Source organism: Abrus precatorius, unplaced genomic scaffold, assembly GCF_003935025.1.
Source record: "Abrus precatorius isolate BTA unplaced genomic scaffold, Abrus_2018 Scaffold8, whole genome shotgun sequence".
Lineage (NCBI taxonomy): Eukaryota > Viridiplantae > Streptophyta > Magnoliopsida > Fabales > Fabaceae > Abrus > Abrus precatorius.
In genome coordinates this window covers 24,541,016-24,558,379 of record NW_020874428.1, presented here as the reverse complement: position 1 = coordinate 24,558,379, position 17,364 = coordinate 24,541,016, and the positions used below count along the sequence as shown (strand labels likewise).

Below are 17,364 nucleotides of genomic sequence, written 5' to 3'. Positions count from 1 at the left end.
TAAAACCCCATTCCCATGGCCATGAGGCCAATAATCACATCCCACCCATATGACCCCATAAAAATAAAGCAATTAACTCCCCAAATACCATTATTGCCCCTCCCCTTCCCAACCCCCTCACGAAACGACAAAGGGCAATCACGTCATTCTAAACATGCATAATCTATTGAGGCAAGACACATGGGACCCCAAAGCTCTCATCCCTCATAGAAGAGAAAATAAAAATTAAGAAAGAAAAAAAGAGAGAGAGAGAGAAATGGAGAAGAAACAAGATTAAGAATTTCCCTTTGAAAGAGGTGGTGGCTGGTTAAGGGTTTCCTCTTTCCCTATTCTTTTTTCTCTTCAAATCACGCATCCACCACCATCGTCATCGTGATCTATAACCTCCATGCGCCGAGGGAGAGGAACCGCCGTCGTCGTCGCCGCCGCCGCCGCAGATCCAACCCCGGCGGCGGAGCGAGAATCTCCGGCGAAGGAGACGCGGTTCCGCGGTGTAAGAAAGCGGCCATGGGGACGATTCGCGGCGGAGATTAGAGATCCGTGGAAGAAAGCCCGCGTGTGGTTGGGAACCTTCGATTCAGCCGAGGACGCGGCCCGGGCTTATGACGCTGCAGCCCGATCCTTCCGCGGGCCCAAAGCGAAAACAAACTTTCCTTTCCCAAACCCTGAGATGGATCACTCTCATATTCCCCTTTACCAAGACCATGGGTTTTCTAAGTTCGACCCGGTCCAAGTGAACCGGCCCACGACCAGCGGCATGAGCAGCACCGTTGAGTCTTTCAGCGGGCCTAGGGTACCTTCTTCTTCCACTCTCCACCCACGTCGACCACTCAACCCTCTCCCCGTCGACGATTGCCACAGCGACTGCGACTCCTCCTCCTCCGTCGTCGACGACGAAGACTGCGTCCTCACCTCATCCTTCCGGAAACCCCTTCCCTTCGATCTCAACCTCCCTCCTCCCGCCGATGACGACGCCGACGACCTTCGCGCTACCACTTTGTGCCTCTGATGATCGATCCGTCTACGTATCCATCTTTGGTATAATCGCCGCCTCATTTTCTTTTGATTTTTACTTTTTTTTTCCGAGGAACTAAAATTTAAAAAAAGGGAAAAATGTTTCCGACTTGTTAGATTATTATGATGTTGTAGAGTTAAAAAATAGGCATAGCCATCTTTGTTGTGATGTGGTGATGAAATGAAGGTTGGTTTCTTGGAACTTGATGGTTATGTCTTTGTTGTTGTAAGTTATTTGGATCCTATGTCATAGCATTGGACATGATCTGAGAGTAGATCTTCTGCTTTCACTCTGGATCTGCTTCTTACCCCTTAGAACTTACCTTTTTCTTTTTCTGTACAAAAATTATGGCAATCAGATCATAGAATAAATTACATTCTAATTAATTACTCTTTGCTTGTTTGTGTTGTTTGGTCTGCATTGTATTTTGCATTTGCATTTGGGTGGGTAATTTCTGTGTTGGTCTTGTTATTGAGAGAAGGATAAAACCCTTTTGCAACATGAGTTTTTCTTACGAATCTTTGATGTTGTGTGCATATTAGGGTCAAGGGTTTGAACTGTTTTTATCTGAAAGTACACGTTTTCGTTCTGTTGATTAAACCATAATGTGGAGAAACTATATAAAAAATTATGTAGTTTGAACTATAATGTTTCATGCCCGAATACTACAAATATTTAGATGCTCATATCTCAGAAAATCTCGGACCCTTAATTTTCTCTTAATAATTTTGGACCAACATGTTTTTATTAAAAAATGTGTTGGACGAAATTATCTTCGACAATGTAATGGAATATAAATGTATGGTAGTACGGAAAACTATCATCACCAATGATCGTGATCTTTTAAAAATATTTTTACCATTGTTAGGGAAGACGAGTGATGTTTCAGGTCATCGAGTTTATGGCTTCGTTTAAGCTGTATGTTCAGTTGAGACCGTAGAATTTAGTGACATGGTTTGCGTATCAAACCTTTTCCGCATGGTATTTGAGATTGATAACTTCTTGAAAACCTATTGATATGACAAATAGAAGCGCGTTGTTTACGGAGAATTCAATCGCTTTTGATTTGAAGCGAGCTTCTTTCGGAGATGATTGATTTCTAAAGAGAAAAGTGGATACTATGCTATTGCTTAGTGTCCATGTTTAATAGTGTAAAGTTATGCTTTTGCTGCAATTCTAAGAATTAATGGGGCTAATGTTACCGAAAATGAGTGGCGGGGTATCATTCCTTAGGTTTAACATATTTTAAAGTAATTCTGTTTATTATTTTTTATTAAACCTGAAGGAGGCGTGGCTAGTGATTCATTTGTTGCTAAGGAACATTGCGAATATCTGCGTTCCTCCATGTGTGAGAAAAAAAACATTTTTTTAGGGGAAAAAGATACGAATAACTGGGATTTTTCTCTCTATTGTTAGGATGTAGTTATCTTTTTCTTTTATTATAACCTAAAGAATCCAACTCCAATGATTTTATAAACGAATATCCTATTACATCCTCGTTAATAATGTTTGTTTAACAAATACACTTACTATGTATAATGAAAGCAAGAAAGATGGAACATAAATGATCCTTCATGATTAAAAATATTAATAAAATCTGGAAAGAAAAGAAAAAAGCATCCTGTCGTAAAAGTATTGAGGAAAAGAAGCATATTTTCATGAATAATAATATTATATATATATAAATTTTACATATACATTTAGCTTTCACCATTTGATTATAGCTTTCTACTTTTTACCTACTTAATTAGATCAATAGATGTGAGAAGATAGGTTTGGCATTCATGTACGCCAAATTTTATTTTATTTTATTTTATTTCCATATGTTCTAAGAGTAAGAAATTGTTTAAGGGATGCGTTTCATTTCGGATATAACATTAAAAGCAAACACACTCTTAGTAGGAAAATACACTACTAATTTCTCCAATAAAACGGTTCTCAATTACGTCAATGCTTTTAGAGAGCTAATATTTACCATGCCTTTGAGCGGGATTTTATATTTTCTAGTACCATTTTTTGTTACAATATTCTCATGGACAAATACATAATATCACATTCACCAAAGAAAAATGCATCTACCAACCCTACTTATATATGAATTGCATTCTCTGGACGATAAGGTAGATTAAAACTAGGTTAATGTAGCTTTGACTTGCAAGTGTTGTTCCAGTAGTTTTCCTTCACATGCATGCCATACACATACGACTCTTTTTTTTTTTTTTTCTTTTGCATGTTATTTTTACTAGTAGTTAAGGTTCCCCAGTTCAGAAATTTGGAGTTTTATTATATCAATTCTCAATGCTAATGTTAATAGGGTGAATATTCGTGAAGTATGCGGGTGGGTCAAGTGCCATACTCGAATCAGAAGTGCTGTATTGTTCCTAAGTTAACATGACACTGACAGATCAAGAGGTAAAGCAACGTTGTTCTATCAAGAACAGAATCCATGTTAATTTGGTTAAGTGGTGTATATGTGGGCAATCTTGAACAATACAAAAGATTGACACGAGAGATAACGTTGATGACATTGGTCAAACTGGAATCAAAAGCAGATTTTGATATTATCGATAAAAAGGAAATTTGAAATAGAATGCCGCTAGCACAGTATGCATTAGCTTGTTTTTTTTTTTTTTTTTTTTTTTTTTTTTTTCAAAACAAGATTTTAGAGAGAAGTGTGGTCGATAGATCCTCGATATATACCCTATCAAGTGTGCTCTTTATTTATCAAATCAGTTTCCATTGGACTTCTACTGAATATAGAAACTATAATATGATGCACTTATTTGTTTTGTGTTTTTTTTAATAAAAATATGCATTCATATTATTTTATGTACATTGACATTTAAAATTAATTTTATTAAACTTCAAATAAACTAAGCACAAGACCTACTATAACGTGTGCTAACACACATAATTTATTGAGCTTAATAGTAAATTTTGGAAACTGTATTTTTTTTATAAAATACGAATTTAATAAAACTAACCATTTAATTATGATTATCTAAATTATTTTTGTTGCTTTTTTAAAATTAAACAAAAAATAAAAGTATAATTAAATGTTTATTTTAATATTAAATATTTAAATTTTGATATACATTAATAAGAAATAAGATATTCCTCCAAAAAAAATGAAATGAGATAATTTTAAATAATATAAAACTTTCTAAACATAATTTGTATGTATGATATGAACTGATAAGTTTTAACAATAAAATATCTAATAAAAAACTATTAAATTATATAAGAGTAAGTGTAATGCAATATAAATTGATCCATGTTCTCTCACACACATAAATAGACAGAGAGAAAAATTTATCTCTCAAAAGAATTTTAAATAACTCAATTCAAATTAATAAAAATTAAAATAACTTTAAAATATAAAAACCCTCGAATAATAAGTATGGATATTAAAATTGTGACCTATGGAGAGAGTTGAAGGTGTGAGGAGAGTTTTTCCTTAATTAAAGATATCCCTAAAATAGGAATTGATAACGGTGCTTATAAATCGTACGGCACGGGAATGGTGGCCATCAGAATTGAAATGCTGGATTTAATGCCATAGACAAATCAAAATATATATCTCTATGATCATCCTCATCTATCAAGCTACCGTTGATATTATTAACTCTCAACGTAATTAATATTAATACAAGTTTTATTTATTTCTGTTTTTAGTTTGAACATTCATAAATAATTTTTATAAAATATTTATTATATTAAAATTATAAAATATATAATATTTATTATATTAATTATTTATTCTATTCGTGATTAATATTTTCTATTAAGAATATATTAGATAAAATTTTCATCCTTATGTATCAAGCTATCGTTAATATATATATATATATATATATATATATATATGTATTAAATATTTATTTGATAGTTTTTAACTATAAAAACTAGTATTTATAAATATTTTAAAATTCTTATAAATTTATGTTTTTTATTTTTTTTAAATTGAGAGTTTTTTTAATAATTTTTTCAGTCCGATTCTTTATTTATTTTATTTTTAAATTTTTTTAAATAAAGTCTAAAATGTAAGTATATAATAATAAAAAATAAAAATAAATGAGAGATGGATCTAATGTATAGAAACAAGTAGCATTATATTAATATACAAACACAATACAAAAATGTGCATGTAATTAGTTTTAAAAATGTGACATTGACTTGCCTATAATTATACCTTTTAGAAAATACATTTAATTTATGGATTTTTCAGGAAAAAACACAGTATAAATCTCTAGTGTCATTGGAAAAGTATTTAACGATATTATTATATATGTAAGCTTGATTTCAGTGTAAGGAAAAAAAAAAGTCTAATTAGGGCTGAAAATGAACTAAATCAATGAAAATAACTACTTAATTAATAAATTTTATGTGCAGAATAAAGGAAATAAATTTATTATTATTTTTTATTTTTAAAGTTTGGACTTGATTTTGCAATAAAATAATTACACCAAATATTTATTATTTTAATTTTTTTAGATTATAAGCGTCAACTTATTAATATTGGAATTTGAAAAATTATTACTTTCATTTTTAATTTTATAAACTAACATTTATTTAGATATTTCTAATACAAAAAAGTAATAAAAAATAAAGTTAAAAAATAAAAAATTAAAGTAAAAGTTTTATAAATTTAGGAGAAACAGTTATGATTTTAAAAGTGTTCATCACCCTAAAACTAGTAGGAGAGTTGCTTTGCTCTTGCTGTGAGTTTTGTGTTGTGTTGTGTTGTGTTGTGTGACTCCATTTCTTGTTTCTTCTCCGAAAACTCAAGTTTTAATCTTTTGATTGTCGGGGTTCCTAATGCTGTGTTGGGTTTTGTTCCAAATTTCAGAATCGCAATGGAAAACTCAGACCACGACGAACCCGACAGGAAGAGGCCTCATCTCAGCTCTGTTTCTCCTCGGATGCCTCGAAATTCCACCAATTCTCCAACTGTAACCCTTCTCTCTCTCTCTCTCTATTCAATACATGGTTATGTATGCATGTATATGTGTATGCTGCTTTTATCTTTCTCAATGATCTACTGTGTTATGTTGATGTCTTTGTTCTGAATTTTGGTGTTTGCTTTGAATTGGATGTGTAATTGGGTTCTCAGAGCTGTTTGGTGTCGTGGGCACGAAATGAATTGGTTCTTTAGTTCAGGGGGAGTGCAATTGTGGGTAAAATTTTGATCTTTGTGATGAGGGGGTGGCAGTTTGATTGTGCTTAGTGCTAACTCACTACTGACTAGAGCTGTGAAGAGTGGCAATGATGGATTTTGATGTCTTGTGATTGTTACATTAAATTGTGTCTGATTGGATGGTGGAGGATTCGGGTTGAAACTTGTTGTGCTTAATCATTCTGAAAAAGGATGTCTGCATGTCATTGAGAATCCTCATTTGAAAGAAAGATTATATTTTGATAATGAAAATCGGCAAGGGTTTTTTATGAGCTTTGAATTGAGTTGCATGTGTACCATCATAACAAGTATTTCTGTGTGGCATCAAGGTTTTTTCATCGTATGATTTTTTAATCATGTTTCACTTATGTAACGGTGTACTATCATGCTCCCTCCAGGCTGATGCAGGAGTCTTACAGTTCCAGAATCAGCAGCTTGTTCAAAAGATAGACATCCAAAAGCATGCTTTGCATGATCTTGAAGGAAAAATTAGAGAGTTAAAAGAAAGGCAAAATTCTTACGAGGACTTGTTAATTGGATTGAATCAACTCTGGATTCAGGTTATTCTTTGTCATTGTGCTCTGGTTTTTGTCACCGTTGCATTCTGATTTATTATTTTTCTCTTTTGAAAGTAACACTACCATACATACTGCATGCTCTGGTGGCCCTGTGAGGGGTTGGTGGGTGGAAAGCAAGGCATTTTTTGTTACAGTCGTGAAGGATATGCATATTGGTTTTATTTTCTTATTTGCTTTCTAGTTGGTTGATGATATGATTCTTCTGGGTATACGAGCTGGCAGAGGCAAAGACGCATTGCAAAGTTTGACATATATCGATAATCCACAAGGTACTTTCACTACACACACACAAGTAGTTTTTTCACATTCTTTCTTACAGTATAAAGAAAACTCAAGACTGACTTGACTTACTCTCTAGGTTCACTTCCTTTGTGTCCTGCGGATAATGTATTTCTATGTAGATTAATCCAGAAAGATTCCATGGAAGGAATCAGTCAAGATGAGATCATAAATTATGTTCAGGAGGCTCTTACTTTGCGCCAGTCATCTACAAGGGAGTTGTTGAAACTCCTTCAAGATACTATTGATTATCAGATGGAAAGAACAGCCAGTATAGCTCAGGTTTTAGATGGAGACTTATTGTCAGAAGGTAAAAAACATCTGATATGCTATCCAGTTATGGAATTATATACTTTTCACTAATATTTGATTTGTTATTTTCATATTAGATATCATTGATGTAAGAATGTTTGACAGCTTTTTCGTACACGATCTGTTGTCTTGTTCTTGGGTTTGCAGATGCTATAATCCAAATGTCTAGGATTGATGATATGACGAAAGAGGAGGCAAATAATTTACATGAAGTGATTGATACTCTCCATGCAAAATGTAGAGAGTATACTGTTGGTATTCAAAATTATATCAACGAGTGCTTACAAAATCAATCTGACATTAAAGGCTTTACAGGTCTCTAAAATGTTTCCTTTTCTATTGTTTTAACTACAGTTATTATGAAATTTAGAATAAAAATGTGAATTTTAATGACGTTGATTGTTGTATGCTTTGGTTTTTAAATGGTTGAAAAAAAGGAAGGTTTCCTTGTGTGTAATGATCTTTTTCGGTTAATGTGGTAATATTATATGATATATGAATAAATATAAAATTTACTCTTTGAAATTGTAAGAAAGATGATTTTTGATCACCACTTAACATTAATTTGGTCCCAACCCATACCCAATAAACTGTAACTTTTGGGCTGTTTTGATAAATACAAATATCATTCCATAATTGAATTTACGTAATAATTTTCTAGAGACAAATTGACAATTTTGAAAATATTTAGAGGATTGAAATGAGGGCTTACTCTAAAGTTTAGGGATATCTTGTGCTGCTAAAATTGTACATTGAATATCTTTCGCACATTGTTCATTTTTTGTTGCTTTGATGATTGGTTAGCTTGTTATTTCAATATAATGTTCATTTGCCACTTATCATTTTGTAGATGAACTATACTATTTCACATGATTAAAAGATAAAGCTGAAGTGAAATTAGGAGACCTATTGTCTAGTCAATATGGTGCTAAGTAGAAGCAGAAGTAAATGTGCAATACTTCAATTAGATCAGCACTTCATCTTGTGGATGGTCATTTAAAGTTGATGATAAGCTGTGTTGTGTGGCATAAATTGGTTTTGTTTTTAAACATTGAAAATGGAAGAAAATTTGTTTGTGTTTGGAATGAAATATTTTGGGATATTAATATGTTTTATAATTGGAGATTTTTTGAAAGTTATGAAATTGGAATTGATTTGATTTTGAAATCCTTTTGGTTAGGAGTGTTCATTGGTTTGACCCAATGAACCCGACCAACCCAACCCAATTAAAAATTAATGGGTTGATTTGGGTAGATGGGTCAATTCAGGTAAAAATATTAAAACTTAATGAAATATGGGTTGCGTTGCGGATTTGTAATCTTAAAATCTAATCTAACCCAATAGACTTAATAACCCAACGTATATGGACTTTTTGCTATTAACTTTGCACTATTTTGATTCTTTCTTAGCTTGTTTGAAGTGAAAATTTGATGATTGGCGAGTGATTTGATCTTTTAATTTTTAAATGTTATGTATTGCTTTAAGTGTGCTATTAACTTTATAATTTATAAAACGTCCAAGTTTATTTTTTATTTTATAATTTTTTTAACTCCTTATTTTGCATGAATATTATACTATTAATATTATATTATGTTTTAAAATGAATGATTTCTCATTTGGTTTTGATATATTTATTTTTCGAAATGTTGAAATTGGGTCATCAATCATGTACAAGTGAAGAAATTTTTTTTCTCAAAAACCAACCCAACCCATAAAGTTTTGATCAGGTCAAGTTACTTTTTACATCAAAACTCACCCAACTCAACCCATGAATACCCTTACTTTTGATTTTAACATAGTATAAATAGAAATCCGCCCAAATTTGGTTGATTTGAGTGGGTATGATTTAATTTTATCTTTAATTGTTGGAATTGGCATATGGAGAATGGTAACAAGTGCTCTTAGGCACTGATTAACAAATAAAAAAAAGGTTTTTGAGAAACTGTTACCAGCACATCTGTTCATGATTTCCAATGAAGTCCTACTATGATTTTCAATAAAAACTTTCAATTATTGATTTTTTACCTAGTGCCCTTAGTTAGGAATACCTTTAGTAACATATTTATCTTTATTAGTTAAGTCATATAACCTGTTCTAAGTATGGTTAATAAAATAAATTACTTACTGCAACTAGTTCAATTCATCTTTAATGTGTTGCAAATGTGATTTTTTTTTATTTGAATCTCATTTTTTGAGTTTTGAACATGAGAATTAATATATGAATCAAATCAAATTGGTTTGAGTTGTAAATTATTCGAAACACCATCTTAGAATAATCTGAAAAATTAGAGGAATGGGCCATGTTTTGTACAACCTAAATTTCTTTTATTTGATAGAAAGCTTAGGATTTCCTAGCGATGAAATGGTAGTTATAATTAAGGCCATAGCAATTTATACGCACATTTTAAGATTGATGAATATAAATGTCATAACAGCTATGGTAAAAAGGGTGACTTTCATAAGGGGTCTGGGGAGCTGTAAATAGCTTGAATCCTACAAGTAGAGAGCCTTATTCCAGGATTTGAACCTAGGTCACAAGGCAGCAACCATACCATTATGCCAAGGCTTGCCCTGATAGCTATTGCAAAATTAAAAAATAATTTGAAAGTAATAACAGCCTCAGTAGAGGATAAGCGTACTTTGGTCCTTTGCTGAGTAGGGAGAGAATTGTAATTATGCAACTGAAAAATTCCATAATTTAGTAAAATTATCAAGTGGAGTTACAGGAACTAAAATTGGTCTGGTTAGAATTAATTATAAATAGATACAATTAGAAGTAACGCCTTAGATTTATGAAGAGATAATTGTCACCTGTGAATGTCTTCTCATACCAAAGGTGAGCTTGATGAGATCCTGGCTGAACTTGAAGAGAGTAGAAGAAAACTAGTCAATCTGGAAATGCAAAAGGATCAAGCAATAGGGATGAATTCCCCCAACACTGATGCTTTGAATGGAAATCTGTCTCCTGAAAATCCTGCAGAAAGGACCATGAGTTTGCGTGAGTTGAAGGATTCAATTGAGGAAGCAAAGGTTTTCGTCATGTGATTTCCTTTCCCTCTGTGATTCCTTTGTCCCTTTTCTCTATCTAATGAAGATATATCATTGCTTAATGTCATAGATAGTCGATGCTGATCGTCTTTCTGAGCTTCAAGATGCACGGGAAGATAATCGGACCTTGACAAAGCAATTCCAAGATCTTCAGGTTTGTCAATTTTCTATGATTGGTTTGGTCATATTTTCTTGAATTGTTGAGATGCATTCAGTATAGAGTTCCATGGAAAGTTTATTTTCTTGTATGTTTATTTCCAGAATGAACTGAATGATGATAAGTATGTGCGTTCTTCCCGAATATACTCTTTGGCTAATGATCAACTTCAACATTGGATGACTGAATTGGACCGATATAAAATGTTGGTAGAGTCTCTGCAGGTTAGCAATGATTTCCTTTTTTCCCTGTGGTTGTGTGACAGTTTGATTTTAATTTTTTAATTTAACATTTCTCGTTTCCCCTTTTACAATTTTTTCTAAATGAAACTTTAGGCTGGCAATGTTCATGTCACAAAATGGGAGAAGGAACTAAATTTGAAATTGGAGTCTGTTGATAATGCAAGGCATATCCTTGACAATTCTGACCATAGAATTGATGAGCTAGAGCTTCAGTTGCAGAAGTGTATTATTGAAAAGAATGATCTTGAAATTAAGATGGAGGAAGCTATCCAGGACACTGGTCAGCATATTACTTGTTCTGTGTTTAGACTTGTGGTGCACTATGCATATGATTGGATCTCAGTTTCTTTACTTTGTTAAATGTTTCAGGGAGAAAAGATATCAAATCTGAGTTTCATATTATGGCTTCAGCTTTATCTAAAGAAATGGGGATGATGGAAGCTCAATTGAAGCGATGGAAAGATGCAGCTCATGAGGCTGTCTCTTTACGTGAGAAAGCAAATTCACTGAGAGCTGCATTGAGTGCGAAGGTTCTCACAAATGGATCCAATATTCTTTTCCCTTTTTCTTCCCACCTACTTTGTGAAAGGTTTTTCACAAAATTTTATCTAGTTAGTTTGAGTCTGATGTTCTCTACATTGTCAAGAAGTGATTGTTTTGAAAAAGACACAAGTTTTGTTTGAAATATATCTCTATCGCCTCACAAGTAAAAGCCCTTTTGATCTTGTAGACAACGTAAAATGAAATGTTATATTGAATTCAATAAATGCAAAGTTGTTAATTGTTCCTATCGGCATTGAACTCCAAGTATCAATTTCTTTGTTTAGTTAAACTGACATGGTTCTGTGTGCATGCTAAATTATAGAAAGCGTACAATAAGCTTCCTATTTGGTGCCAGTTAACAAAAGCATGTCCACTGCTGTTGTAATAAATCATGGTTATTGGATAAAATGCTATGGTCAGTATGTGATAAATGTGGTTATGGATCAAACAGGAAATATTTTTGTTGACTAACTCCTTGAATTTAATGACATGAGAAGTCATGTTGTTTGGAACATACAGCTAGAGCATGTAGGCTGAATTTCTTTCTGTTGCCTATGCACATTACATAGTTTTAACTTTTAAGGTTTGTTAATTAATTTGTTTTGAAGCAGACAATTGAACATAAGAGCCTTGTCGACAAATGTGCTGAACAGGTTTTGGAAATCAAGTCTTCAAAAATATTGGTATGTCTTGTCTTCCCTTTGTGTTACCTTTGTGTCTCTCTTTATCTATAGGTATTTTCTTCTTCAATGCTTCCGTTGTATAACAGTAGCACTTCTCAGTTTTCTTGTTTGGGATTAAATTTGTTTGGTGCTGCTTGTTGATTACTTTCTGATCTGGAGCATGTGACTGAATCAGATATTGTTGCAAATGTTTTCCTTTGTATTTGATTTACGTCATGCATATGTGTATGCTTTGCTGTCTAAGATTCTCAATAATTATTTTTGTTGTGATTTTAGAGGTCTTCTTGATTGTCTGAACTAATTTTTGAAAAACTGATTAATATGTTTTGGTGCAGATTGAAAAGTTACAGAAGGAGAATCAGGAATTAGAATTTGTTCTGGATATGCACAGCCAGGAGAATTATGATAAAAGGTATGTTGATCTGAGAATGTAAAGTGGTGGCAAGAGGTTCATGTAGTTAAATTTATGGGATAAAATTAATTTGAAGTATATGCTGATATATGTGGTGATTTTTGTACTTATTATTTTTGTGCTGTGAGTTTAAGTGATAACATGAATTTTATGGGGTAATTCATGTCATAGCATAGCTAGTTGGAAAAACCTATTTGGTAAAAGATGATAAAATTACTTCCTTAACAGAATGCATATGATATCATCCTAGTCCCTGCATGTTTTTGGGGTATACTATACCTCCTTTCTTCCTGTGTTTATGTTTGAAGCTGCTGATGGTCCCTGATCTCCCATATTCAAGTTTTAGAGGATTCTGGGTGAGGCAAGTTCCTTTGTTTGTAGTTTCTTGCATTGTCTTTTGTCTTTGGCTTGTGTACCCCTTTCTCATTTTAATGCCATGCAGGGTTCCGTTGTTTCTTTTATATTCATTTTTTCAAAGATCTTTGATTGTAGGAAGCCTCACATTCTGTCCTCAAATGGTTCCTGAACTTTTGTTCACAAATCTTTTTTTTTTTTTCCATGTTCTAATCTATTCTCCTTTGGTGGATGACAAAGGCTTGTTTCAAATATGTTGATTTCTGATATTTACATTTTTTTTTTTGGTGTTGTCTATAACACTTTGGACAAGGAAAGGTGTGGGGACATTTGTTTCCATTCATGGATCAACTTTTAAGGTTTTACTGTTAAAAAATCTGACTAGAATTTATTTTGCATTCGAAAAAAAAATAAAAATCTGTTCTTGTCTGTATACTTGGATGTTTCAATCTTGATATGTTATAAAACTTGGATTTCAGATATTCAGAAGTTAGAGAATCTGAAAGTAAAGCTCACACTCAAGCTGAATTACTGAAAAATGCTTTAGATGAACATAGTCTAGAGTTGAGAGTAAAAGCTGCTAATGAAGCTGAAACTGCTTGTGAACAAAGGCTTTCTACTGCAAAAGCTGAAATAGAGGACTTGAGGGCCAAGCTGGATGCATCTGAGAGGTTGGTGTTTACGTGTACTTCTACATTGGATATGGTTTTGCTTCATTGACAAACTTGTGTAGTGTCTATTGCTTTTTCTTCCCTTTTGAATGGTGTTTGTTTGTTTGGGGGATATGTTTCTGGTGAAGAGTGGAAGATAGAAGGGTAAAGTTTATATGAATGTGTGTGGCTAATTTGCAAATGCCCCATTATCGTTTGTATAATGGAATGAATTTGAGATGTGCATTTTCTGAAGTGAAATGATATTTATTATGTATTTCATAAGTACCATTAGTTTGCCTGGAATATTTGGAAAAATATATGCCCCATGTTATTTGGCAAAAGCCAGAGTTGTAGTTGCGCTGATGCCTTTAAAAATGAGAAAATGTATTGCAGTTGGAATACAAGGAGGATGGAAAATTGTCGAGGACTAAGGCTTTGATTGAGCTAACTGTTAACATAAATTTATGGTGCAATAAATATTTTAAAAATTTTTAGAGAGCAACTCTCAACATAAGTATAAATAACTTACATTATAAACATGGTTGACATTTTCTGTAATCATATATAAATTGCAAAAGCTTTTAGCATTTTGTTGGGGAAAAATCATTAAACATGGACATTGTATACTTCATGAATCAACTATCTGAAAAACTTGATAATGTGGACAATATACGGGTCCACCTTACCTTGGGATGGAATTTATTTTTATTTTAAAAAATGGCGGCTGCAAAGATCAGACTTTGGATCACTTGGACAAGGAGGCTCTGATACCATATCAGAAACCAATTGCCTAAAAGCTTAAGTTGTTAAATGAAGATATGTAAATGGTTTAATACTTTTAGTCTTTTACATCTTTAACATACAGTTTTAATTAAAAAACAGAAATTGCTTCTGAAACATGTATGCAATCTAAATAAAATAAATGTAAAAGAGTTCTTGTTTTTTCGTTTTATCTTTTGTTGATACTGTGATTTCAGTACATTTCACTTATATTACTTTGTCAGATAGTACTGAAATGCCCCCCTCTCCCTTGTTTAGCATCTTTCTTTATATTGATTGTCTTCATGTGATGGACTAGATGATTGTCCAAACTGGCATTGTCTTTTGATCTATTGATATATGCCATCTCCAATGTTTTATCTGTCCGTATTCAGGGATATTTTGGAGCTGACTGAGGCTGTTAAAGTTAAAGATGCTGAGTCAGAGGCATATATATCTGAAATTGAGGCATGCTATCCAAGTTTTTCTTCCCTTTCATATTAGAGGAACAACAATAAGTTGGTGACCAGTATACTCTTAACTCTTTTCTTGTAATATAATTGATTGCCTTCCTGCAGACTATTGGTCAAGCATATGAAGATATGCAGACACAGAATCAACATCTGTTGCAGCAGGTGGCTGAGAGGGATGACTACAATATTAAGGTATGTCTAATATTTATTTTTAGTAAATGCTGCCTTACTTTGATCTTCACCATTTTTTGATGCACTACTCCAGTAATGCTTAGGTTATTTCCCAGGCTTTTTCAAATCTGGTTGATGAAAAATATATGCTTCAACATTGTAGTTGATATATTAAATTTTGAACATATACTTTTAAATGTATGTCATTAATTTGGAGAACTGGTTAGTTATGCATGAATTGATTGTGAACATATTAACATATCTGGTTAATGTATAGAAAAATCATTTTATAGATGTCATTGTTAGAGAGGATTTCTCATTCTATAGATTATACTGAATCCTACTAGAAATTTGTGGAAATTGATTTTAGCAAAAATACCTAGACAAATCAATTTTCTCAGCCACCATGAATTTTTGCTGTAGAATTGATTTTGGCGAGGACAAAATCTCACTATAAATAGGAACTTAATATGCACTGAAAATTGTGCTATTTGCTAAAAATTGGTGTATTTGCTCTTAAATAGTTCCAATTTTGTTTAGCAAGACTCTTTTATAATAATATTGCAATCTTATTGCAGCTTGTATCAGAAAGTGTGAAGACAAAACAGGCACATAACACTTTACTGTCTGAGAAGCAAGCCTTAGCTAAGCAACTTCAACAAATTAATGCTTCGATAGAAAATTCAAAGATGAGGATTGCACACTATGAAGAGCAGGTCCAACTTCCCCTGCTGCATGATCCCTCTCCCCCTGGCTTCCAACTTATTTATTTTCTAATTATTTCAATATTATGCTGAATAAATTTGAAGCAACTTCTGCTTACTGTTGTAACCAATAATTTGAATCCAGCAGATGAAAGCTATTCTATCGGAAGGCATTAAATGTAATCAAGAAGAAAAACACCTTGTAGTCACCCTGGAATTTGCAAAGTGGGAGTTGGCTGATGCTGAGAAGGAGTTGAAGTGGCTCAAGTCAGCTGTTTCCTCTTCAGAGAAAGAATGCGACCAAATTCAGAACGAGACGGAAGCTATTCAAATGGAATTGGATAGTGAAAGGTATTTTTCTTTATAAGGTCACACATCTAGTCTGGATCCAGGATAAACTTTAGACAAAAGTTTTTACCTCAATACTAAGCAACTTGCGGATGCAATTTTAATTCTAATGATGATCCTAGAAACTCAAAATCCCAAGGATTATGAATTATGAAATCAATGATTCAATGAATTAGTAATGTTGTTTAGAGGTTGAATAACAAATTTATCACTGAAGTAGTCTCAGAGTTCAAGAGTCTTGTCATATGGTTTGCTTCTGGGACAGGCTTAGTTTCGTTGGTTATGTTGTTTGCATGAAATTGCACTTAAATATTTTATAGCTCAAAATATATTCCCCCCAAAAAAATAAATAAATAAGTAAAAAAGATCTCCTAAAAGTTTGGCTAAACATGTAGACTTTAAATGGTGTATTTTAGTAAACATGTTATAAAAAAATTCAAAATAATACATCTTTTTGAGAGCAGTTTATCTCTCTCAATTAGGTGAAAAGCAAGTGTGGTTTATGAATGTGCTATCTCTAATGCTGTGTCTGGATTAAAGTTGGCGCAATGTTTGCACTACACAACAAATCTGTGTTAATTTGACGCATTTGATAGATGCTTGGCTTGTTGGGAATGATTATCATCTTGTATGAACAACACACTAAAGTGGTTCAACTCATACTGAACCTTTTATGTCATGCAGGAGCTCGCGGAAGAAGCTTGAGGCAGAACTCAGTGAATTAAACAGCAAAATTGCTGAGATGACTTCTGAAAATGGAGAAACCACAATACAGAAACTCGAAAATGAAATAAGGATTTGCAAGAACATGATCAAGTGTACTGTCTGTACTGATCGTCCAAAGGAGGTAATGACATGTCTACTGATCAATCTACAGTTCTTGCTTTCATTGTAGTTGAATTGACTTGTTTCAAGTATCAAGATTGTTTTAAGAAGGAAAATTTACACAGCTGATTTGTCATATTTTCTTGGACTTGCATTGCATTTCTCTAGAGCCTCAAATAATATATATTGCAACAGCAACACTCCTAAGAGTTTGATATTTGTGTTTGGCAGGTTGTGATTGTCAAGTGCTATCATCTGTTCTGCAATCCATGCATACAAAGGAATCTAGAGCTTCGTCACCGCAAATGTCCTGCGTGTGGAACAGCCTTTGGACAGAGTGATGTTCGCTTTGTTAAAATATGAGACTGATGTTAATATACCTTGTAGTTAGGTATTGGTTTTAATGTATATTTGGTCACCTATTGTTTGTTTGCTACCCTCATAATAGTTTCAAACAAGCATTCATATCCCATGTTATGAGCAATAAACATGTGGATTAGAGAAATCAGCATGTTTTTCAAAATAACTTTCTGCAAAACTAAATCCTTTTTTCTTTGTTAGGGACCAAAAATGTTTACTTATTTTAATACATTGCACCTGTTTTTATTTTAATATGCTCAAGTTTAAACATT

The 17,364-nt window shown here is 32.8% G+C and overlaps 2 protein-coding genes across 5 annotated transcripts; both read left to right on the top strand.

Annotated features, from left to right (window-relative positions):
- Nucleotides 1-205: 205 nt before the first annotated feature.
- LOC113847009 (ethylene-responsive transcription factor 3-like) lies at nucleotides 206-1,506 on the top strand. The gene has a single exon (XM_027475827.1). It carries the CDS (start codon nucleotides 389-391, stop codon nucleotides 1,007-1,009), a length of 621 nt encoding a protein of 206 aa, XP_027331628.1. The 5' UTR covers nucleotides 206-388; the 3' UTR covers nucleotides 1,010-1,506.
- A 4,213-nt stretch (nucleotides 1,507-5,719) lies between these two features.
- Nucleotides 5,720-17,149, top strand: LOC113848544 (E3 ubiquitin-protein ligase BRE1-like 2). Of its 4 annotated transcripts, XM_027478140.1 has the most exons (20): nucleotides 5,720-5,736; nucleotides 5,865-5,967; nucleotides 6,590-6,751; nucleotides 6,951-7,038; nucleotides 7,128-7,358; nucleotides 7,508-7,675; nucleotides 10,197-10,390; nucleotides 10,479-10,562; nucleotides 10,670-10,789; nucleotides 10,901-11,087; nucleotides 11,177-11,337; nucleotides 11,962-12,033; nucleotides 12,369-12,445; nucleotides 13,279-13,470; nucleotides 14,607-14,679; nucleotides 14,790-14,876; nucleotides 15,434-15,571; nucleotides 15,708-15,910; nucleotides 16,592-16,754; nucleotides 16,964-17,149. In XM_027478140.1, exons 2-20 carry the CDS (start codon nucleotides 5,872-5,874, stop codon nucleotides 17,093-17,095), a joined length of 2,628 nt encoding a protein of 875 aa, XP_027333941.1. In that variant the 5' UTR covers nucleotides 5,720-5,736; nucleotides 5,865-5,871; the 3' UTR covers nucleotides 17,096-17,149. The 4 variants fall into 4 exon arrangements, with proteins under 4 accessions (XP_027333941.1, XP_027333943.1, XP_027333940.1 ...); XM_027478142.1 differs by lacking the exon at nucleotides 5,720-5,736 and having other exon boundaries at nucleotides 5,738-5,967; nucleotides 6,824-7,038; XM_027478139.1 differs by lacking the exon at nucleotides 5,720-5,736 and having other exon boundaries at nucleotides 5,760-5,967; nucleotides 15,705-15,910.
- Nucleotides 17,150-17,364: the final 215 nt, after the last annotated feature.